The 25,900-nt window shown below is 39.8% G+C and overlaps 1 protein-coding gene across 1 annotated transcript in view; it reads left to right on the forward strand.

Annotated features, from left to right (window-relative positions):
* Grm8 (glutamate metabotropic receptor 8) overlaps window positions 1–25,900 on the forward strand; it is an 845,527-nt gene that overhangs the window by 523,189 nt on the left and 296,438 nt on the right. Inside the window, exon 7 of the mRNA XM_051151844.1 lies at window positions 17,597–17,797. Within this exon, the coding sequence (XP_051007801.1) occupies window positions 17,597–17,797 (201 nt within the window). The remainder of the gene's footprint in view (window positions 1–17,596; window positions 17,798–25,900) is intronic.

Below are 25,900 nucleotides of genomic sequence, written 5' to 3' on the forward strand. Positions count from 1 at the left end.
GTAGAGAATTAGGGAGTTTGAACTAGAAAAAGTAAAAGAAGAAACATTTTCCTTTCTTTTATTTACATTAAAGAGAGACAATAATATTTGCTGGGATGTGGAGTGGACTGGAGGGATGGTAATTCAGGGTTAGATGCTCCTGTGCCGTTTCCTTCTTCAGTTCCTGGGTTGTACTTTATGTCCTGGGAAAACAAGCATAATCCACCACTGAACCTTGACCCTGAACATGAAAAATGTTATTAATCAGGGAGGGTACAGTTCTGTTATGCCAAGTGAGCAAATGGGTTTGCAGGTGAGTTCTGGTTGTGTCCTTATGACCTATATTAATCAAACAGAGGCACCATGTTGGCTGCCCAGTAGGTTGTTATGTGGCTGTCTGTAGGAAACTGTATTTCTATCCTGAGAGTGTTGTCTGTTTCACTGATCTAGATCTGTACAGATAAAAACGTCAGGAAGCTTGGCACTCCTCTTAGGGCCATCTTCTGCTCCAGCCCCAAGAGAAACCTATGGAACTTATCTGCAAGCATGTCTCAAGAACATTTATTATTATTATTATTATTATTATTATTATTATTATTATTATTATTATTATTATTGAGACAGGGTTTCCCTGTGTAGCCTTCGCTGTCCTGGACTCACTTTGTAGACCAGTCTGGCCTTGAACTCACAGCGATCCACCTGCCTCTGACTCCTGAATGCTGGGATTAAAACTATGCACCACCACACCCGGCTCATGCTTTTTATCTTTATCATTACCTTACTCCATAGCATGCTATGCTTCTGTGCAATCACTTCTATGTGGACCACTCCATCCATATATTCTTTGAAATATATTGTATTCACAGAGAAAAGTTTTCTATATTTCAGGCAATAGTGGGTTTATTTTTTCCTAATAAGTTATTTTACTTTTTAACAAAATAAAGTATAACACAATAAAACAAAACCCATCTCATTTAAGTTGGACATGGCAAACCAGCAGATGGGAAAGAGGCCAAGAGGAATCACACGAACCAGAGACCCACTTGTTCATACATTCAGGAGTCTCGTAAAAATACTAAACTGAACGCTGTAATATATACACAGGCCACATGGTACAGAACAGAGCTGAAGCTTTGGTCAGAACACGTGAGGCTTGTTCTCCTGGTGTCCCTGAACACCTCTGCCTCTTGTACCCTTTCTGAGTGGTTCTCCGTGCTCCATTGGGGTCAGGGGGGTGATGGAGATATCTCCTTTAGAGACGTGTGTTCCATGGTCTCACTTTCTAGATAATGTCTGGATGTGGGTCTTTGTATTTTTTCCTACCTCCTGCAGGAGTAACTGTCTCTGATGATGGCTAAGGGTCCCAACTTTGTTTTCCAAATAATGAGTCAATTCTATCTCCATGTTCTCCTGACCCAAAGCTCTTTCTGAACTGGAACTCTGATTGTTTTATTGTTCTCTTATTTTCCAGTGCTTTTAGGGAAAGGATTAATTTAATAGACTAGAGGTAGCCTGCTAGTACTCCTCTCTATCCCATACTTCTCTCAGGCCTTGCCAGACACTGTCTTGTGTCCTCTATCCAGCCTTATCTCCTTTATTCAATACCTTGTACTCCTCTTTACTCTCATTACTGGGGATTTGCCACTGCCGACATCTCTCTTTATCTCTCCTTATTTGCTCCTGTCCAGCTAACTAACTTCTGTGTTGTTCTCTTCTGCTCTGAAATCAGAAACTAGTCAGTGGTTTGGGGTTTTTTGTTACTATCACATCCGACAACTTAAATCTCACCTGAATAAAGATGTTTAAAATGATAATAATAATACTTTGTTAGGCATGATAGCTTATACATATATTCCCAGTGCTTGGAAGGAAGATCTCAAATTCTATACTAGTCTGGATTACAAGGAAGATATTAGAAGGGGTGAGAGAGACAGAGAGAAAGAGAGAGAGACAGAGACAGAGAGACACATGACAGGGAGACACACAGACAGAGAGACACACAGACAGAGAGACACACAGACAGAGAGACACACAGACAGAGAGACACACAGACAGAGAGACACACAGACAGGGAGACACACAGACAGGGAGACACATGACAGGGAGACACACAGACAGAGAGACACACAGACAGAGAGACACACAGACAGAGACACACAGACAGAGAGATACACAGGCAGGAAAGTCAGAGACAGAAACAGACACACACACATACACAGAGAAGAAGAGGCACAGAAAATGGGTAATGAAATCCTCTTATGTAATGCTTAATATTTTCAATATATTATTCAAATTGTCCCAAAATATACATTAGCTCATTTAGTTATGATGTCAGCTCTATAGAGTACATGCTAGTACCCTCTTCTTACAGATAGAAAAATTGAAACACAACAGGTTGAAGTACTAACTTGAAACTCCATAACAGGTAAATGGCAGTGCCAAGATCTGAGCCACAGATGATTGGAAGAAGGGTGGGTGTCAGTTCTTGTGTGCAGAATAAATGCATGAATGTCTGGTCTTCCCCGGGTTTGACTTCTGGTGTGATTTATTCCATCTGTGATTTGGACAGTACTGGACATTAAAGAAGGTTAAACATTTTATGGCCCTACATATCAAGTCATGATATGCCACTACCTAAGATATCAGATGACCTACATTATTTTATTGAATCCTTACAAACTCCATGTAACACAGGTGGTAAATTCCAGTCTATAAATGAAGGACAGAGGCGCCTCTGAGGCAGTACCCACATCGTGATCGATCTGCTCCAGGAGCAACATGTTTCTTGCACTTTTTATGTTTGGAAGAGGTGGGACTTAAATTTAGAGCCTTCTAGGATTACAGATTTTAACAGGAGGAAAATGGTGCTAAGCAGAAAAAAAAAAAAAAAAAAAAAAAAAAAAAAAAAAAAAAAAAGAACTGAACTGAATGAATGATGTCAAGGACATTAAATTAAAAGTTAAATGGAAAACACTTATTTCACAAAACTAGAAAACATGATATTATAAGAAATTAACTTAAAATTAAATATGTGAGTGACATAAATTTACTAAGGATTCTGAACAGATATTTTAGTAAACAGAAATCCCATGTTTTCAGATTGGAAATTAATTTGATTGCTATGTCAGGTTTTCTGTAATTAATAGTTGCATATTGATACAATTCTAAAAAAAAGCTTCACTTTTTTTAAGTAGTGAGGCCAGTTGAGGCATTTTAAGACAAGAGTATGACACAACCAGTGAAGCCATCAAAGCCATCACTGAAATCACAATAACATTAAAGGTGGAGTATTGGCAAATAAAGTGACAATTTTGATACATATTCAATGTGTCTCCATACAAATTGATGGAAAAAAGAATACACATTCAGCAAATACCATTGGCAGAACTAACTCACGATTTGATGAACCAAATTGGCACCCCCAGACCTTGTCATAAACATCACATTGAGAGCCAAGAAAAGAATTACATGGAAAAAATTCAAATATGTTCAATGATGGGAGATTTTACAAGAATCTTAATTAAAGATTAAAGACAGTATTAAAAGCCATACTTTCCTGCAATAAAGGGAAGTTCATCCTGTAAGTGGAATGAATACAGCATATTAAAAAGAATAGATCACTTTAATGTTTTTAAAGAAAGAGGCAAAGAAATGCAGTAAGGCAACAGACCGATATACAAATGGTGGTTAGGAGAGCGGGCTCAGCTATGCTCTTGGTTCTGTTCTTCATCCACTAGACCCATACAATGTGACACTTTTGTAGTTAGAAAACATATGGAGATATCCAAAGCCAAGTCATAGGGTCTAAAGAGTCAGCGTGGCACTTAGGTCTCCCTTATGTACCAAAATGAGAGTTAGGAAGGAAAATTTGAATTTATCTGTAGAGGATGTATCTTTAATATGCTTTCAGGAGGGAAAACTTCACTATTCATCAACTCTTTCATAGAAACCTTCAAGTCACAATTGTCTCCTATGTGCACAACCTAAGGTAGATAATTATGTAGAAAATGCAAATGATTGGATTTAATCAAGCAGCGTTTTCTTTGTTTGGGGACTAAGGGATCTAGGTATGAAGTGACTTAGTCTTCTCAGTGTCTTTCTTTTAAGCTCGCTGTTTTGCCTGAAGATACACTCTTAATTTTATTTGCCACTTAACTGAGGTTTTTCAGTGCCTTAGACACCCTGGGGCATTGCTGGAAATTTCAACACCTGAAGGGGACACCTGGCACCTGCCTGAAGCACTTTCCATTTTCTGCCAGACACAAAGGAAAGAGTTATTGTAGACTGGAGAGCTCTTTGGTGGCTGATTTACAAGTGTCTCCTGGTGTGTCTGTCCGCAGGCAGCTAGGGAGCCTTCAGCTCTGGCTCATGGAGCTAAATTACAGAAGAAAGTGGAGGACAGATGATTCTCAGCAAAGGGCCCTCACCTTCTCATTTCCTTGTTAATGCATAAGGCAGCAGTTCAAATTACTTCGTTAGTCCAACACATCCATTTAAAAGTTCTTGGCAAGCTTGCCACAGAACCCATGAAGGGGAATCATGAGTGGAAATTCCTTTATGAGTTTGATATTCTTTATCTGCAGAAATCCCATGGGAGAGACATCAACAGATAATACATACTTACTAGGCTGCAGTGTTACCGCTTTATGAATAATCTACTTATACACTGGTTATTTTTCAGTCTTCTCACAAATATTTAGTCATTTCTTTTGTGTGTGGTGGTGGTGGGTTTCAGCCATTTTGTCCAATTTTATTTCAAGTGCATAGTTGAAATTCACAAATAATATTCCATTATGGTTAAGGAAAATGCTTAAAATATTATAGAGCTATATTCTACTATGTAGTTTATTTCAAAATATGTTTTTTGTCTTTTTATATTTGACAATACTCATTAGTATTTCTGTAAAAGCTCATATTCTGGAACTCTTATTCTAGTACTTTCTTAAAGAAAACCATCTAGCCATAAATATTTTTTTAATTTATTTATTTATTCACCTTATATCCCGAACACACTTCCTCACTCTTCTCCTCCTGATCCCACCATCTCCCCTCCTTTCCCCCTCCCCTTCTCCTCAGAAAAGGGGAGCCTCCACCCCATTACCAACTCACCCAGGCACCTCCATATGAAGACCAAACTGCCCATCAGTTACAAATGTGTTGGGGGGGCCTAGGCTCAGTCCATGCCTGCTTTCTGGTTGGTACTTCACTCTTAGTAAATCCCCAGGGGCCTAAGTTAGTTGACTCTGTTGATATTCTTGTAGAGTTCTTGTCCCCTCCAGGTCCTCTACCCTTCCCTCCGCTCTCTCGCAAGACTCCCAGACATCCATCTAATGTTTGGCTGTGGGTCTCAGCATCTGTTTCCTTATCCTTGCTTTGTGGAGTCTCCCAGAGGACAGCTGTGCTAGGCTCCTATCTGCAAGTATAGCAGAGCATCCTTAATAGTGTCAGTGCTTGGCTCTGTCCCTGGTGTTGGTCTCAGCTTGGGGAAGTCATTGCTTGGTCATTCCCTCAAACTCTGTTCTGTCTTTATTCCTTCACATCTTGTAGGCAGGGTAAACTTTGGGTCAAAGGTTTTGTGGGTGACTTGGTGTCCCCCCTCCCTCCCTTGGATGTCTTGCCTGACTATGAGGTGGCCACTTCTTTCTTCATGTCCCCCACTGCTAGGAGTCTCAGCTAAAATCATCCCCATATCCCCCCCAGGGGTCTATTCTGGTGCAGGTCTCCAGCTTGTCCCAGAGATGCCCCGTTTGGTTTCCTTTCTGTCTCCCAGCCCTCTCACCTCCCTCTCTTCTTTCCCCAGATCTGATCCCCACACTCAATCCTCTCCCTAGTGTAAGTATCCTGCTTCAGTCTGCCTACCCATGATGTCATTGCTTACCTGCCATGGGGGTGTGGCCCTGGACAAACCTCCAAGTGGTCTCTCTCTTTCTACTCTCTCCCCATCCCTTCTTCTTCTTCTTCTTCTTCTTCTTCTTTCTCTCTCTCTCTCTCTCTCTCTCTCTCTCTCTCTCTCTCTCTCTCCCTCTCCCTCTCTCTCTCTCCCTCTCTCTCTCATAACTCTCCCCCTTTTCTTCCCCGTGCTTATTTAATAAACCTCTCTACAGCATAATATCTGCTATCTGGTACCATCTATCTAATTTGTATCTATCTACCTTCTATATATCATTGCTTTCATTATTAAATATAAAATTCGTGGCTGGCTGGAAGCGGCTGAGATGGCAGTTGCATGCTGACCCCACCCCCTTTCTGTCCTGTCCTGTCCTGCACAGCAAAAACAAACCAAGCAGAGACAGGGTTGGGGGAGTGGCGACAGCAGCGGACGGTGTGTGAAAATGCTGGAACATGACTAGCAGGGCAGGGAGCCACGAGGGGCCAGGCTCAGTTACAACAAACTGCTTTAGACCTTAACCACTATCCGAGGAAAAATAGAGGTCTGCATGCCTCTTCCTGCCAGGGTTCAGCCTGAGCCAGCTCTGCCAGGGACCTGTTTCAAATGCAGCCAAAGACACCATTGGTCTCAGAGCTCCTACAGTTAGAATGGGCTGCCGGTCCCACAGCCTGTTGGCAGATTTGGCCTGTGGATGTCAAAGTGCTCACACATAGGCTTGTTCTCTGTGCCAAGCCACTGGAGGTTCAACCAACACAAGAGCATTTCCAGCCTTCAAGCTGCTTGACCTGGCAGAGTACAGATGACTCTTAAATTCAGCAGGGTAATGCTACAGGTCTGTTTTTAAACTCATATGGGTTACATAGCCATATGGCCAGCTTCTATCATGGGAGACTTCGCGTACCTTCCCAGCTGTCTTCATATGCAGGAGACCAAACTTTTAACTGTCAGGTCTAGATACAGTCTACCTTGTGACCATTCTTAGCTAAAGGACAGTGACTTCTTACAGCAATTTCACCTGTTGCTTAAAGCTTCCAAGAAGGTGTTGCTGTTCCACAGAGGCCAAAAAGGCCTCTGCTTTTCCAAACTTTCCTCAGAGTATTTGTGCTTTTAACAGAAAGTTCTTTTCCCAAGCCTCCACTATGCTACGTGTCCACTGCCTTTTCCTACAATGTGTACATGTCTAACAATGTGTATTTCACTGCAGATTACAAACAATGATGATGCTAATGTGTCTGAAATTTATCTCCCTTTATGAACTTAAAAAGATTCTTGTAAACTACAGGAAATCCATGTCTCAGGTCAAATGAAATCCAGATAAGTAATGCAATCTAAAAACCTAAGTTTCTCACCCATTGCATATCTCTGAGGGTGGGATTCCTCCCTCATTTTCACTGGTTTTGGGGACTCCCCTCTTCCTAACTACCTAATTGCCACCTTTCTGCACCCAGCACCAGCTGACAGCCCTGGTCTGCATGACTGACTCTTCTCTCATCTTTGGTTGGTTTGTGACTGTTGTGCAGGCTACAAGGAGCTGGGATGGAACGGGGATTCTGGGGCTCCGCATCTCAGCTTCCCTGTCTGTGCAGAACTGAATCTGCCGCTAAGCAGTAGCTGCCATGTTAAAGGTACCCTTTTCCTCCAAGTCTGGCCATATGACCCCTGCTTCCCGCCGCTGCCCCAGCCCCTCCCCCTTCTCAGGCATGCTGGGAGATTCAGTGGATATGTGCATGTGTGCAGGCCTGAGCCTGGCCTGCTGAAGGCCTAGGGGTTGAGTCAAGCCCCACAGTAACTGGCTCTGGTTTAAAAAGTCAATTGCACCTGCCCTCATTTCTCTAAAACTCAGCTTTAAAGAGTTACGTGCACCTGGCTTCGTTTCTCTAAATCTATCTTCCAATTCCTAAAAATAAAAATTATCTCTGATTTATTTTCTACTCTCTCAAAACAACAACAACAACAACAACAAACACTCAAAAAAACAAAAAAAGTATCAAACCCATTAGCCAGGAAGCCTGTAGTTGAATCCAGGTTAGCTGATGACAGGAGAAACAACATTTATCTTGTTAATTTGAGTAGACCTTTATAACTTTGAAATAAAAACCATTTAGAGCCAGGGTACAATACAGACTTGGTATAGCTGTCAGTCGCTGGTCACTGTGTGGAAGTTAACTCAGCTCCTAGCCTTCCCTAGTGCGCCCTTTGGCAAGCTGGGCTCAGGGAGTGGGAGCAGCGCTTGCGCATGCTCACTGAATCTCCCAGCATACCTGGGAGGGCAGCCGCCTGGCACAGGTGAGAAGCTATCATGTAGCCAGACTTGGAGGGGAAGAGCAGCACCCTCAACACGGCAGCTACCACGCCAATTTAAAAAATCAGGGTGTCTGAGCCCTACAGACAGGGAAGTGGAACTGCAGCAGCGCCTTTCAGTCCTGGCTTTGTGTGGCCTGTAAGTGTGACAGAATCAAAACAAATAGAGATGCACTCAGGGTAGGGAGTGGAGAGTGGAGCAGCAGCGGCTGAACAAGCCTGAGGGGTCCAGTGGGATGGGCGTTCCGGCCTCCCTTGGAATCAGAGACCATCTGAGACAATACGTGTGCATCAAGATTCCAATCAGAGGAGAGAAGCACGCTTAAACCCAAGGGGCCAACGGGAGAGCTTAGCAAGGGTAAGTAGGGGTTTGCAGGTAGCTTACCAGGCTATGATTGGGAGTGGGGCATTCAGACAGCAAGCAGGCAGCGCCGTCGGGAGGAGGTGCAGCCATGAGGCAGAGTTCAGACAGAAGAAATTTACTTCATCTTAGAATTGCGGTCTCAAAGGTCTTGAAAAGGTCTCCAGGAAGGCGTTGTGGTTGGGCGGACGTCCCAGCCTATCGCTGCGGGAAGCAGTGGGAACCAGGAGACTCAGAGAAAGACATTTAGACCCTGAGTTTCGTGCCCGAGTCACGTCCACCAATTTTATATTTAATAATTAAAGCAATGATAGAAGGTAGATACAAAGTAGATACAAGGTACCAGGCAGCAGATATTATGTTGTAGAGGAGGAGGAGAAGGAGGAGGAGGAGAAGGAGGAGGAGGAGGAGAAGGAGAGAGAGAGAGAGAGAGAGAGAGAGAGAGAGAGAGAGAGAGAGAGAGAGAGAGAGAGAGAGAGAGAGAGAGAGAGAGTTGGGTAGAGAGTGTACAGAGGGAGAGAGTAGAAAGAGAGAGACCACGTGGAGGTTTGTCGTTTTATGCGGCCCTGGTCAGGGTCACGTCCCCGTGGCAGGTAAGTGATGACATCACAGGTAGGCGGGCTGAGGAGAATGCTAACACCTAGGCCTATACCCAGGTCCTGTACTTCATCCACTTCAGGTGTCTACACTGTTTCCCATTTTGAGAGGGATTCAAGCAGCCTCCTTTGTGGCCTGCTTGTTACTCAGCTTCTTTGGGTCTTTGTCTTCTAGTACGATTACTCCGCACTATTTAGCTAATAATAACTTACAAGGGAGTACATATCAGGTATGTCTTTCTGAGTCTGTGTCACCTCACTCAGGATGATATTTTCTAGTTGTAACTTACGAGCCATCAACCATAGATACAGTAGTGGTATGTTAAACTGTAATTAAAAAAACCAAAAAAAAAAAAAAAAAAAAAAACCCAAAAACTGAACCTTTGTTTGAAAGAATCAAAGAAAATTTCCTGAAGAGGGGAGAAGGTTAGGCAAATATCGGGGGAGGTTTTGAGGTCCACACATCTAACTTTAAATTAGAATGCGTTGCTTCCCTTTGCTACCTTGGGTAAGTTATCCAACACTTTGAGCCTCATCTTTTTCTGTAAAGGAGGAATGGTAATACTTTAATAATATCTATAAAGAAATATCATTTGTGATGTCCTGGCCATATTAATTATACACTCTTTCCTTCCCTTTACACTTCTCTGACCTCATTTTCCATAGCAAGAACTGAACTAAACATGATTGATTTTGCCAAGAACCTGATTTGATATTTGGTGGCTGCAGTCTAATAATAAAAATAGTGTGGTGAAACATTGGTCAAGAAAGAGTGAGTTTAGGGATTACAACTCAGGATCTCATCTGGTGCTTAGGTTGGTATGGAATTTCCAGGGCTTAACAGTAGTTCAGTTACTAATATCCCATATTGGAGAAGGGTGCTCGGACACACCCTTATATAATGTTCAAATTATTGTGAAGAGTCCAGGTCAGAAGAAATCAGAAAGGAGCAGGCTCTGGAACCTATAATTAAATGATACCACTTGCTTTAAGATGGAGAGCCACAATCGATACTTAAAATAATCACTGGTAATGATGTACAAGTGGGGAGGGGAGTTGGGCCATGTAGAAATTGGAGATAGGATACAGCAGTGGAAGTTACACTGGTGACCCCACCCGGCTCCGGTGCATAGTTCTGATCCGGTGGTCATGCAGATGGTCATGCAGATGGCCCTTGTTAAGTTAAAAGGTCACAAAATAAAAATGAAGTCATAGGAAAAATGGTAATCATATTGGTAGGGGAGGGAGGGAGACAAGAGTCTAGGAAGCAGCGTAACCAAATACTTTCTATGTCTATATGAAATGGCCCAAGAATAAAATTAATCAAGCTTTTCAGATGTCCCGTGATCTAATCTAAGCTGTTAAACTGAGAAAAAAAAGTCATTAAGTACCAACTACCTTGAGGTGGCATGAGGTTTGTAAGTGCGTGGGCCAGAGTAAAGGCTTACATAGTGAATAGCTGGGTGAGTCGCTATAGTTTGGAGATCATATTAAGTGGATCAGATCCTTATGGTGGATCAGATAGAGTGGGAAGCAGCAACAGACAAGGCTGAGAGACGGGGGAACCCAAGTGCAGAGGTCATAGTGGAAGAGCAATACTGCCAGCCAAAGGCCCAGGCATAGGGAGTTTCCGGAATGTGTCCAAGGCCATACTTCAGGGTGACTTACTATTGGGGCCTTTCCCAGAGCTGACTGCTCCCCTTTGCCAGCTTGCTTCTCTGTTGAAGCTCAGGGATGAAGTTTTCATCCCTCTGTGGCCTTGCGCTTCCTATGTGTGTCCTAGTGCCCACTAGGCACTATGTCTCATGTTTTATTTTATCTGGGTAAGAGATGACCTATGCTGGTCAACTGGACAGCAGTTGCCCTTGATAGAACAGTGTGTTTCTCACTGAGATTTCATACTGGTTTAAAACCTACCATACTCTGTGATTACAGGCTCTGTGTGCAGTGTTGGGGAAAGCACACCTGAAGCGTCTTCGCTGTCATGATCGCAGGAGCCAAGAGTCAGGGCTGTGAAACTCTTGCGGAATTCAGGCTGACTTCTAAATTCTCTCCCTGATGCATTTATTCATGGCAAGCTCACACATTCTCGCTCTCCTCCCACCATTCTCTCAGCAGCAACTTTGAGGAAATGCTTTAATTATTTAAAACACTTGCTGCATACTTAAGAAAACACCAGGGAGGGATGTTATAAAATAAATGTTTTTAACAAAAAAATTTAGAGTCTGAGATGATCACCAACCCAATGAAGACAGTAATAATAGATTAAAAAAAATGCAAACAACTAGATGTTTGGTTTCCTTTGAGTAAAACAATGGATAGGCATTTTCTGTCAGGTTTCATTTACCTTTTTGCCTTGAATTGAACAGTGTTTCTTCTGCTATATATTAAAACATTGCATGTCTAATTTCAGGAAAAGGAACACCGCCTTCTGAAATTTCAATTTTACTAGACCTAAGTCTATCCTAAAGAGTGGGAAATGCATGCATAGAAAGCAAAACTGTGCAACAATAAATGTCTAGACCCAAACTGTAAATTCCTGCCCAGCCCCTTTCAGGAACTCCAGCTTTAATATACAAAGCATTTTGTAAGTTTGAGCTGATTATTTCTTTTACAACGAAGCAATAAGCAGCGAGACCCTGAGAAAAAGCTAATTTTTCATTTACAAAAGGATATCAGTTGTGTTTTACTCCTTTCTCTTTCTTTTTTTAAAAGTTCTTTTTGTCTGTTTGTTTGCATGATTGATTTCTAAAGAGAGAGAAAAAGGAAAGGCATAAATTTGAATGGGTGGGGAGTATCTGGGACAGGTGGGGAGTATCTGGGATAGGTGGGGAGTATCTGGGAGGAGTTTGGGGAGCAAAAACAATGATGATACATTTTTCAATTAAACAAATGTTTCTAAAAATAAAACCTTTTTACTGAAAATTTTCAATGAAAAAAAATTTTTTTAAGAATGCAACAAATGCCAAGATGATACACCTGAGGTTCATGTGATATCACTTGGAACCATGCAGAGCCAGTATGTTCAAGAAACATGACATGGACCCAGAAGTTTGAGGTTTCATTACTGAAAGCATCAATCTTGCTGCACAGTCCATGAGGCTGACTTCATCTCCCAACGAATCAAAGAGCTTTGTTGCTGTATGCAGTTAATTTTGAGCCATGCACTAGAACACTTTACAACTTTACAGTGACATCTTAAATAGATGGCTGGCAGCCTTTGACAATATTTAGCACTTTACAGTGCTACATTAGCGCTAACTTTAGAAACTATAGCATAATGAAATTTTATAGCCAATTAAGCTCACGAGTCACTGTCAGCTTTCTAAACTCTAGATGAATGAGAGAGTTGGAGATAGGAAAGAAGAACCAACTCTTGCTGCTATAAAATCTGGGGTATTGCCATGGGAGTCGCATGTTAACACAGAGAGAAACACAACAGCTAAACTGCCAGAGAAGAAACAAGCTCTTCCTTTCCAAGTTTTGAAATATGTTTCAGTCTGTTTGTTGACACCTGTTTCTGCTGATCACAGGAGCCTGGTTTATCATGCTTTAAGAGATAAGACGGGCCATAAGAAGCATTCAATGTAACCGCAGTATTCCAGAGGCTGAGGCAGAGGAATCATGAGTTTAAAAACCTGCCTGGTCCAGTGTTATTATATATATTTCTACTCTAATATGAGGTATTGCACCCATACAACTCAAGTAGGATACAAGGTTTACCTCCAGTATTTTGAAAGTGCTATTGCAGGCTGTTTAGGATGAGTAAATTACACAATTTAATTGTTAGTTCATCAAATCATGGTCATTTCAAATACGAGTCTATTTATATTACAAGAATACGCACCCTAGGTTTAACAGATAGATATGATTCTATAGATAGGTAAAGCAAAATTGTTAGACACTGTCTTCAAAAACCTCAGTGACCTACAGAACGTGGCACTTGAAGATGTTTTTACTATTTTAAAGATTCATTGACAATAAGACAGGTTAACTCCTGGCAACACCCAGGCTACTTCACAGAAGATGATGAGCATCAAAGATACATCCTCCTTATGGAGATGGCTTCAAATGTGGCAAACAAGCCACTGGGAAAAATGTCCTCATTTCTACCACAGACAGAATTCTGCTTATAAATGGGCAAACTTAGATGCAGGCAGAGTCAATGGCCAAACTCTGCCAAGACAGTGTAAGCAAGTCCTCAATAGTTCCTGCTTCACAAATATGTCTGTCAGAGATATTGGGCCAGAAGGCTGAAGATGGTGCTCCAACATAATAGATGCTTTTGAGTGACTGTTCAGGCAGGAAATGGTCTTTGTCATTTTTTCACTTTGGAAGCTGCGAACTTGCACTTCCTACTCAGGTAATTCATTTTATTCCTTCTCAAGTCTCTGACAGAGTTGACGACCAGATAGTTTAGTTCTACAATTAAGCTTAGTTGTTTAGGGGTTAAGATGTTTTTAGGCCTAGATAGGTGTTTTAAGTTGATAGAAATGAGATATGATAGATATTGATTTGCATTTAGAATTTTAGACTCACCAAGATAGGAAAGATGTTTTCTTCAAGGTTGTCAAATACAAATTGCCAGATCACTATGAATAGAACATTAATATAAACCCTGATTGTTTCATGGTTCTTCTTGCTATATGTAGTTTATTTTATATATGTGTAATAATATAAATATATATGCACATATATATGTGATTTTAGAAATAAAAGAAATAAATAAACCAGTCTGGACTGCATAGGAGATCCTGTTTCAAACTCACCACTTCTCAAAAAAGTTAAAAAGAAAAACCATGCAAGCTTGGGCATTATTTATTACTCTGTACCCAAGCTAATTGAGTCTTCCTTCTCTCTATGGACAATAAGAATAGTGAAAATCCAAACAAGTCTATTTAATAAGATGCATATAAAACTGGATCACATTGAAAGAACAATCAAGGAACAGCAAGTCCACTTTGTCTCCAGTGCCTCTATATCTGTTTGGAAAGAATGTATATATCATCTTGCCCCGATTATTAAACAGGGAATGGGGGATATCTTTATAGAATAATAGAGCTTCCAGTATATTTAAAATAAAATCACAATATATTGTTGAGAGACTATATGGGGATATTATAAGACTGTGTTTATTTAATTTTTGTGTATGGGCATACGTGTGTGTGTGTGTGCGTGTGCATGTGTTTTCATGCACAGGAATTGTGTCAGTCCAAAGGAAACTCGCTCTCCAAATTCTGGAGGTTAGCCAAAAGCCAGTGTTCCTTAGGAACTTGTGAAGTCATTTTCTCCCACCAAGGGAGCTCGTTCTCTTCCCACTAGCATACTTTTCAGTCTTCTAATAACTGCCATTTTGGCTATGTGCCCCGTTGGCCCTCTTTCTTGGCCTCCCTCGGTCCTCTCTTGGTTTTCATTTCTCTATTTGCCTCAGTCTCCTCCTCTCTCCCGACCCTGCCTTTCCCTCTGCACTCAGCACTTCTGCTTTTACCCTCTCTACTCCTCTTCCACCTCCTGTTTCCATCTTCTCAAGAGGAAAACATTTAATTCCTCACACTTTCTTCTTAACAAACCATTCATGTCTTTCCCTCTTCTACTTGAAATCACCTCTAGATCTCCCTATGTTCAAAGAACGTGATAGAAGTTCTAAACTTTATAGAACATGGAATTATACAGTTATTACTCTTTACACATACATTTTTTTTTAACAAACAAAGATTGAGCCAACCATAAAACCAAAAACATTTCTAAATGCATCTATACACAGTGTGCCTGGCGTATTTCTCTGAGCTTTATTCCCGAAACAATGAAGTGCTACAATGGTCCATGTGGGTTTTGCCTTGTGTTGAGTATTACAAGCAATCTAGATATTTAAAAGAAAGTGCATGAGCCACAGGTGAATACTACTGGGTTTGCTTGGAGATACTTCCTGAATACTGACGCTCACTGGAGATCTGGAGCAGAGCCCTACGCAGATACTGAGTGGTGGCTGCACAGCCTCCAGCCCTTCACCTGATGGGCGAAGGAGAGGAGGAGATGCTTAGGTTTTCAGGAAGGAATTCTCTTGGTACTGTAGCACCATAAAATTCTCTGGGTCAATTTCTATTTCTCTGTTTAATATTAGTTAGGGAGTAGTGGCTGCCAAGAACAGTCCCCAGACTAACCTAGCTGTGTCATGTTTCCTGGGCAGCTTTTGGAATTCTTCTGGTCTCCGTCTCAGATTTGAATAAATCTCGGGTGACATCAAGAGTCTGTGTTTGTAGAGATGAGTGAGACCAGCAGCCTCATGCCTTCTGAACTTCATGCTGATTCTCCAAACTCAGTGAATCAAAGTCAAGAAAGCATTCAGGAACCATTCGGCTTCAATCTTGACACTTTTTCTGTCTTCCAGTTTTCTATCACTGACTTTCCTGTCTTTTGTTTCCTCAGCAAATGTCATACCTTTTCCAAGACTGCTCAGGTCTTGGCTGCATGTCCTGGGGGGGAATCCTCAATTCAGTTTATTTGCTGTTGTCTTTCATTAATATTTATTTATGGATTGCCTACATTGTGGTTAGAATTGTGAGACTTTTAAGTTTTAGGCAGAGCTGAAAGACTTGTTTCAAAGGTAACATGACGAAATTATGAACTTAGTCATATTGTCCTGGCATTCAAGTCATAACAGCAACACAGTGATGTGGAGGGGAGATTGTCCCAATATCTGCATGATATGTGACTGAGATCATGCTGGTGGGGGGCAGTGTACCCTTGGGGTCTTAGCGCTCCTCTTTGTGAGAGCTGACTGTGTTTCTGTCTTTATATTCCTAAACTTGCAATATCCCTAGGAGGAGGTTTTAGAAAAGTACTACTGTTAGATCTGACAACAAGAACCTGATTTTAGGCCCAGTGTGATTTGGGAGCATGTTATTTCTACACACAAAGCAATTGAAAATGTGAATGTGGCCATCAAGTGACAAAAAATACTGTACAATTCTTAATTTACAAGACTTTTTCCCCAAATGACTTTCATTGATTACTAATTTGACGAAGTGTTTCAGACTCTGTATTCTATGCTTTGAATTATATTATGTATAGATACAATTATTGACAGTATGAAGAAGATGTAGATTTCAAGGTGGAGAGAAAGGATATTTAATTTTGGGGAAAGGACATTGGAAATACTAGAAAAATGAAAAAATTCATGTATAAAATGGAGGTGCAGAATCTAGCATCGTGACAGACTTTGGGGTCCAGAACAGCAGCCAATACAATTGAAGGGAACAGAGAACTAGAAATGACTGAAAGCAGAGGGGAAACCGTCTAGTGATCAAGTGATGAAAATTAAGTAAACAGAATTAACTCACTTTATTACAGTAGGGACATCCCAATATTAACCATTTCAGTTTAACCCACCAAGCTTAGATGTATACATCAGTGTTAGGGAAGTAAGTCTTTATTGTATTCAAAGATCATTTATTACATATCACTGAGATCCATGAGCAAATCTAAAGTACCAACTTTGTTTCTGATGAGCAGTGCTTGGAGAGGTTGGGGTGTTAGTGCGGTTTTCTAATACATAGTGAGATTTTCATGTCCTTCACTCTTTTCTCTTCTTTTTCTCATACCCTAAGCTCTGGACACTTAGAACATTTCTCCACAAAGAAAGAGAGAGTACTGAGTCTTCAGTCTGAGACTTGGGAAGTTTCCAGAATCTGTGACTGTTGACACCAAACTTCCCAGCTTCCTCATCTTCAATATTAGACAGCTGGTTTATAACTGATGCCAAATTTACTTTTCATTTTAAAACCCCAGGCTTCTATTGCACTTTAAATGATAAACATCAGCCTACATACTGCCAAGTGTTCAGCCCTAACTGTGCCTAAGCAGTTGTACAATTATTCCCACTAATACACATTTTGAGAGACCTACATCTTTTTAATAGAAAGTTAAGAGGGAAAATCAAGTTCAAAGAGAAAATAAATTAAATGACTCTTTATAAGACATCCAGAGTTACTTAAGCAAACATTATGATTTAAAACTTATAAAAATTACTTCTAAATACAGCACTTTCTAAACAAGAATGGATGTGAGATGAGAAGGGACTTGCATTAGAGCACCAAGGCAGTGGCTCTCTGGAACCAAAAGTTGGTGAAAAGAATTATGTTTTACACATTTTTTAAAAAGATCATGGCATTGCAAAAATATTATATAGTTATCAAAAAGTAAAATAAAATAGGACTTGAGAAGGAGGAAGCAGACATAATGGTCATACATTAAAATATTTTTAGGCTGCTAGTTAAATAATTTTTGCTCTTTCCAAATACCAAGTATAAAAATCTTACTTTGTAAGGACATGGCTATCATCATCACCATCATCATCATCAATACTTGTGTCTCATTATGTTTAAAGAACAGAAATCACCATGCCAGTCTATTTGAAATCCAATGCTGTCTGTTGACAGTTTTCCCTTTTTTTTTTTTTTTTTTTTGTAGGGCTGGAGCGAATTGCACGGGATTCATCTTACGAGCAAGAAGGGAAGGTTCAGTTTGTAATTGATGCAGTGTACTCCATGGCTTATGCACTGCACAACATGCACAAAGAACTCTGCCCTGGATATATCGGCCTTTGCCCAAGAATGGTCACCATCGATGGGAAAGAGCTGCTGGGTTATATCAGGGCCGTGAATTTCAATGGTAAGTCACAACTTTATTTTTATCTCAACATTAAGTGGCTATTTGAGGGTCAAACATTGAGTCTCTAATCTTTACAATATCCATACAAAGTCATATCATTCCCACTTATCTGTAAAGGCATTGGGACTCAGGGAAGCTGAGTTTTGATCAACACTGCATCCCCAGAAAATGACCTCACAGATACAAACCCTGATCCTCCATTGTTTCTGCATTATTATGCAGAAATGTCAGTTAAAATACAGTTTGTGTGGGGCTGGAGAGGTGGCCCAGAGGTTAAGAGCACTGTCTGCTCTTCCAGAGGTCCTGAGTTCAATTCCCAGCAACCACATGGTGGCTCACCACCATCTGTAATGAGATCTGGTGCCCTCTTCTGGCCTGCCGGTGTACATGCAGACACAACACTGTAATACATAATAAATGAATCTTAAAAAAAAAAAAAAAGAACTGTAAAATTTTCACCTGCTTTCCCCATTTTCAAACATATTTTTGTACTGACCTTAATCTGTTCCTGAAAGATATGAAAGTTAAAAATAATTCTCAATCAATCAAAATATTCTACTTAAATATCATTACTTCAGAAATCATTTTGAAGGCTCACTCAGGACCACTGTCAATAGATCAAATTCACTTACAAGTGGTTCTCTCATGATATTATTAATGAAGAGCTTATAGAAATTTGTTTTTAATATTTGATATTAATCCTTCTAAACAATGAGCTGATGAGGAATTTACCATGTAGATGGAGTTACTATAATAATTCAAGACTGTTGTTGCTACATGAAGTAACTAATTAAGGCTGCTAATGGATGGAGTTACTACAATAATTCAAGGCTGTAGTATTTTTATCTTTATGTCGATTTTCCTCTGTAGTTTCTTCATGATTTAGTCATGCTGTACCAAGGAACTGAGTGATACAGGGTAGATGGCATTTTTTTTTTTTTTTTTTTTTTTTTTACTGTAGAAGCCAAAACATTGCCTCTGTAAGTATTTGGTTGTGAATAGCTAAACTGCCTTTTTGAAATGACGGAGTTACTGAAAGCTGCCGTCCTTTCATGAAAGGTAATGGTTGCTGTGCCCATGACTTTGACCATCATTTTCAAATAAAATGATAGAATTCTCTGAGCTGTCTAAATCTTTCAGCTTGGCTGTAATCCACACAATGGACATGCCTTCGGGCCATGCGCAGTGCCATGCTGTCTGTCACAATACACTCTGGTGACCTCAGATGCCAGCCTTTCTCAAAACAGCACAAGGTCATCTTCTGTTTAGAATTCAAGTGGAAACGCTGTCTCTTGCTTTGTGCAGGCAGTGTAAGGGATAATTTGGTCTGTGTTCAACACAAGACATCCTGTTCTCCAGCAACATTTCCTAGAGCCATTATATAGCTTTAATTCTTTTGTTAATATAAACACTAAGGGGAGTTTGAAAATAATTTTCATGCAGCTATAAAACTGAACAAAAGAGGATTGTTACAATGCAAAGTTATTTACTCTAATGCGAGGTTAGGGAGCACTTCATTCTCCAACAGTGTCAGGAAGTGGGAAGAAGAATGAAAATGAGCAGATTTTCCTCAATAACTGGAGCTCACCTCTGAAAAGGAAACACTTTAAAGAAACACTCATGAATGCAACTTAAAGGTGAATTACTAATTTTACTTTTATCTTAACCGTGCATCCAGAGCTAACCCTTCCTGGTGGCTTCAATTATTGCCCTAACCTCCAATGTAATGATGCAATTATGGACTATTAGAGAGCGTCCTAATGTCTAATGGCTGTTAAGACAATTTGCCTCTGGACTCCAGTGAGCCCTGAGCTCTTCAGTCCACTTTCAATAAAATAACTCACTTCTACATAACCCATATGTTCAGCCTTATAATAGTTGCTAAAGATATATTACAAGTAAAATAGACAAAGGTGTCAGAGGGTGTGAGCTGATTAGAAAAGGTATTAACCCAACAAGCACAAGAAACTCTAATGACATAAAATGCATTTTGTGCTGAAAGAAAGATGTTTTTAGGTCTAGAGAGACATTTTAAGTTGATAATGATGAGATATGATAGATACTGCTTCACATTCAGAATTTTAGATGCACCAAGATAGGAAAGATGTTTTCTTTAAGGCTGCACAATATGAGCAGCCAAAACACTGAGACTGGAACATTTATATAACTCCTGATTTTGTCATGGTTCTACTTGCTGTAGGTAGTTTTTGTATATATGTATAATAATATAAAATATTTAATAAAAAATCAAAAAAAGAAAGTCATATTATAAATAAAGTTTATATAGGAGTCATTTAGTCTAGAGAAGAGAAAAAGCTTGAGATACGGAAGAGGCTGGGGCACCTACGTCGTCTTGTAAGTAGTCCTAAGGCTTGCTCATTTGGACTTTGGGGAACATTCTTCATCTGACTGTGTCAGATACAGCAGCCCACAGACTTCCAACTTGGCTCTCAGGAAATACACTGATATTAGCAGGTAGACCTGAAATAAAATTTCTCCATTGTCCTTGAAGGTATTTTTTGTAAGGGCTAAGGTTTGTTTGTTAATGATACAGGGTGAGAGATCTGAACACGAACTTAAGTAATGTTTAATTATTTTAATTTTCTGGCCAATTTTTAAAATCCCAGTATTGAGCTTCCTATTAGTCTTCATTCATTATTAATACCTTGGCTGTTCATGATTTTTACAAAGGCTTATAAGGCTATTCAAACAGAAGCACAACATCAGAGTATTAATAATGAGAAAAACACTGATTTACACACTAAAATAAAGGACTTATTATGTATTTATAATACAATCAAAACCTGAAAGAGACCTGCATGGTATGATGGAAAGAATTCTAAATAATATAAAGAGAGAATACTCTTTGAAAAACAGGAGGTGGGCTGGAGAGATGGCTCAGACCTGAAGAGCACTGACTGCTCTTCCAAAGGTCCTGAGTTCAATTCCCAGCAACCACATGGTGACTCACAACCATCTATAATGAGATCCAGTGCCATCTTCTGGCCTGTGGGTGTATATGAGGGTAGAACATTGTATACATAATAAATGAATAAATCTTTTTTAAAAAGATAAAAAAAGAAAGAAAGAAAGAAAAAAGGAGGCATTGCATGGGCCTCTGGCAGGCAAATGAGCAATGTGGTTTAAGAGAATTTGCAGCTTACGCCTTCTCTTTGACCATTTTCGTATGCATATAATCAAAGCCAAGAAATTCAATTGGGTTTTGTATGGGAAGGGGTTTCAGGGATGGTGTGGCTAATCCTCCTTTTGCCATGTACTGGTAGGAGGATGTGCTTGGTGATGAATGAATGGAAAAGTTTGCATCTGCTGTTTTTCAAATTCTGTTCTAGTCACATTCTAGTCACAAATCTATTGTTTCTGTCATTTGACATAAGACTGTGGGTTAAAGGGACTGGGATGGTCAAAGCTGCCTTAGCTGTGCAGCTTCCTTAGACGCTCCTTAAGGGCCTCAGCGGCTAAACGGAGCTCATTTTCTACCTACACACCTAGGCTCCTTACAGTTCTCAGGGCTTTCACAAGTCGATGCTTTATGAAGATGTTTGGAAATTGAATTTTCTTTTCGGCTCCCAGCAGCCTGCTGTTTTGTATCATTAATTAGAACCTCCTTGAGTGTGTTGTGTTGGCTACGGCCAGTGTCCTCACTTATTTGAACAGTCAGGGACTAGTTTGTGACAGATGACACGGACCATACCAAGTGTTCTTCAGCACCAGGTTTTACTTCCCTAAGAGCTCAGACGTGCTCACCTAGGAACCAAGTGGCCTATATTACATGCTAGAAAATGTGTTTCAGGAGAATTCCAGCAATGCTCTTACAGATGTTTTCTAAAGGGGCAGTTTTACAGAGAAATTGCTAATTTTGGAGTTCTACTGTCAAGATAAGTGAAATACAAAATGTACTTTCAAGGATATATAAAAAAAAATGACACCCCAAGATTGATTGGATAAAGAATTTAGTAATCATCATTTAAACAGGCTTTGTCAAAGAACAATTACTTCTTTGTAATAACTTTACCAAGCTGTTTCTTATTTACATTCATATAGGAAAAATACTGTTTTGTTTTATTTTGTTTATTGCACTCTCTGCGTTGGAATTAGTGAAATCATGTAGTTTGGTTTTTGGAAAGAGTCTCCTACTTTACAAGAGGAGGTGACGAAGTAGATCAAGCAACTGTGTGCTGTGTAGACTCTGCGTGGGTCTGAGCTAGGTCCTGTGTGGATACCTTATGGTTGAGTCGCTTGGTGCTCTTGTGGGACTCCCAACAATGGAAGTGGGGGTGCTGCAGACTCTTTTGCCTGCACTTAGGACCGTTTTCCTCCTACTGGCTTTCCATGGCCAGCCATGATATGAGGGTTTGTGCCCAGTCCTATGGTATCTTGTTAGTAAGTATAGCTATCCCTAGTAGGCCTAACCTCCTTTGTTTTTTAAAAGGGAAACAGAAGGATTTGATCTGGGGGAGAGGAGAAGTTGAGGGAGGGAGTGGGAGGAATAAAGAGAGGAGAAATGGCAATTAGGATGTAATATATGAGAGAATAAAAGTATTTTTTAAAGAGTTGTCTTGTTGAGACTGTAACCAAAACAGCTACATAAGCAGCAGTTTAGAGATACATACTTAGTTTAAAAGTTCATACATTTTATAGTGCGTTTTAAACTGAAGAATGTAAAGAACATGCTAGAAATTCTGATGGCAAACTATTAGTATTTCAGACCTAAAATACTATTTATTCTTTTACAAATAGCTATTTAAAGATGAAATATACAATCAAAGTGCTAAACTAAAAATTCCCTCTTTGACAACAAAAGAATAAGCTACAATAATAATCTTATTGACTTTAGTCAGATTGATTTCTTCCATTCCTGGAACATTCCTTCCTGACTCTGTACTGTGAGCACGTTCCGAATCCTGGCGTCTGCAGAGCTGTTCGTGTTTCCATTCATGTGTGGTCACCATTCCTCTCTCCCCGGCAAAGACTTGCCTTTTAGGTTACTTGTATTTCAACTATTTGAACAAAACGTTCTTTTTTATAAATTTTTAAAACTCTAAGGTCTATCAAAAGATACTTTAAAAAAATTTTAGCAACCATGTCTATCTCTTACTCCAAAACAATAAAATATTAATACTCTACATCTTGTATAGAATCAAAGATTTTTTTCAGAACAAAGAACCATACTTAGCATAAAAAGCACTGGATAGAATTTTAGAAATTCCTCTCCATTCCTTTGCTTTTCCTTGAGCTCAGCTTAGGGGAAAGCTGTGCATCATAACATGTTTAATTAGGGTCATTTGCTTGTTAGGTAGCACACACACACACATGCACGCACACACACACACGCACACATATACACATGCACACACGTGTGCACACACACGCACACACACGTGCACACACACGCACACACATATGCAAACACATGCACACATGCACACACACATGCAAACACACACATGCATGCAAACACGCACACACACACCTGCACACACACGCACACATGCACGCAAACACACACACACACACACACACACACACACACACACACACACACACACCCTGCTTAAATAAGGTAATATAAGAACTTATGAATGTCCAAAAAAACTCAAAGGAGATTGTGTGATGTATTTCAGAAAAGAGGTAGTTCTAAAAAAAATAATAAAGTTCACACTCTGTCTCTGTTAGCTAGCTGTTCTTTCATTTGATCTGTAGAGCAACACAAGGTCTCCCTACCAGCTGAGATACAGGTTTGTTTGTTTTTGTTTTCAGGGTACCTGTTGAGTCTTACAGTGGTGTGTGTGTGTGTGTGTGTGTGTGTGTGTGTGTATGTGTGTGTGCACGCGCGCGCATGCACGCACACAAATATTGCTTAGTTAGTTATGAAGTCTCAATTCCAGCTATGATATACTTGAATTTTCTTAACAATCTCAGTTCAAACAGCAGATGCTTTTCCAAGGCAAGTGGACATGCCTTATTTCATGGGTGCCGCTTGGCTTTGAAGGGGGTATTTATAAAATTTCTCTATGTGACTTAGTCTAAGCTGGAAGGCAGAGAAAGCACTATTTAGTGAGTCTCTGAATCCTGTTGCTCCACTGAGTGACAAGCATTTGTTTGGCTGGGGAGGGGGCGGGAGGACATGGTCAGGACTGGATCAGATCTAAGAATCAATGCAAAAGTATCATAGTGAAATATAAGACAAAATAGCAAAGGTTATTTCTAAAAAAGAAAAATTAGTATCCTGCTGTCCTCATTAGATTTAAATCTTTTGATGAAAAGACAATATATTTTAAAAATTAAAGTCTTTATTTTAGAAAAAATAAGATGAGAACTAACATGAAACATTAAGAGAGTTCTTACATAAATAATTAATTTATATAAAGTCAATCTCTGTTCTTTTGCAAATATATTAGAATATTTGGCGACAAACGAGGCACAAAATATGAGCAAACCTTTTAGATTTTAAGTTTTGTTATATCAGCCAATTTTAAAATTAAATTATCTCTTTTATTTTTGATGTAATAAAATAATAACACTATTTCTCCCCTTTCCTTTCCTCCATCCAAACTCCTCTTCAAACATCTTACCTTCTTATTCGCCTTCAAATTCATGTCCTCTCTGCCACTTGTTGTTACATTTGTATATATGTATATGTATATATGTACTGTTGAATACGTAAACACAATATGAAGGCACCTTTGGTAGATATGCAGTGCATTTGAAAATTGAAAATATATTTCTTGTCAATTAACAGGAGAAATAATTATTACAAAATTTTAATAATTTCAAAATAAATCTACCTTAGAGCTTAGTTTAACTACAAAAGAAAATAAATATTTTCTGGAAGTTTAGATAAACAATATTGTAAATTTTAATAGTTAGGATAAATAAGCAATATTAACTAAGGTTATGTTGAAGGTATTCTTTCTGCCAAACATTTAACATGGAAGTAAATATTTGATCCATCTAGTATATAACCAATAGTAGATTTGTAGGTTGTGATAAGTGGAACTTGATAGACATAGCCAGGAACACATTACTATAAAAAACAAATTTACATATTTCTATCTATCTCTATGGAGAATTTGTTTATAGTGTGATTAAAAATAGATGTAATCATTGGTTGAGAATTGGGAAGATAATTTACTACTACTACTACTATTACCAACTACAGTACAATCAATTGAAAAATAAGTGAAACTATTTTTTCTGTACAAGGTTAAATTTATTTTTCCTTTTTCTGGAAAGATGGAAGGGAACAAAGAGGTGTGTGTGTGTGTGTGTGTGTGTGTGTGTGTGTGTGTGTGTGTTGAGAGAAAGAGAGAGAGAGAGAGACAGACAGACAGACAAAGAAAATATCTTATTTAAGTGGATAAGTTTGAAATATGTGAATAAATTAGAAAAATAGGACTTTCTTAACTTCATAGAAATCTCTTAAAATTAATTAATTAATTAATTAACTTTACATCCTAATTATAGCCCCTCTCCTATCTCCTCCCAGTCCCACCCACCCTCACTTTTCTCCCATCCCCCTCCCCTGCCCCTCAGCAAGAGGAGCCCCTTCCCACTAGCCCACCCCAGCACATCAAGTCACATCAGGCCTGAGCACATCCTTTTCCTATGTGACCAGCCAAGGCAGCCTTGCCAGAGAGATGTGCACAAAAGGCAAGCAACAGAATCCTTGTCAGAAAGAGTCCCCGCTTTCCTTACTGAGGGACCCATGTGAAGGTCACACTACCAATTGGGCACATATGTGTAGGTGACCTAGGTCCAGTCCATTAATGGTCCTTGTTTGGTGCTTCACTCTCTGCAAACCCCCCCTAAGCCCCCCCCGGGCCCATGTTAGTTGGATCTGTTAGTCTTGTGGACTTCCTGTCCCCTCCAGGGTCCTTCTAGCCTTCTCCCTGCTCTTCCACAAGGCTCCCTGTACTCAGGCCAATGTTTGACTGTGAGTCTCAGTGTATGCTTCATTACATTGTTGGGTGGAATCTCTCAGAGGACAGCTGTGTTAGGTTCCGGTCTGTAGATACAGCAGAGTGTCCTTCATAGTGTCAGGGATTGGCTCTCTCCCTTAGTGTAGGTCTCAGGTTGGTCCAG

This window comes from Acomys russatus, chromosome 10, assembly GCF_903995435.1.
Source record: "Acomys russatus chromosome 10, mAcoRus1.1, whole genome shotgun sequence".
NCBI lineage: Eukaryota > Metazoa > Chordata > Mammalia > Rodentia > Muridae > Acomys > Acomys russatus.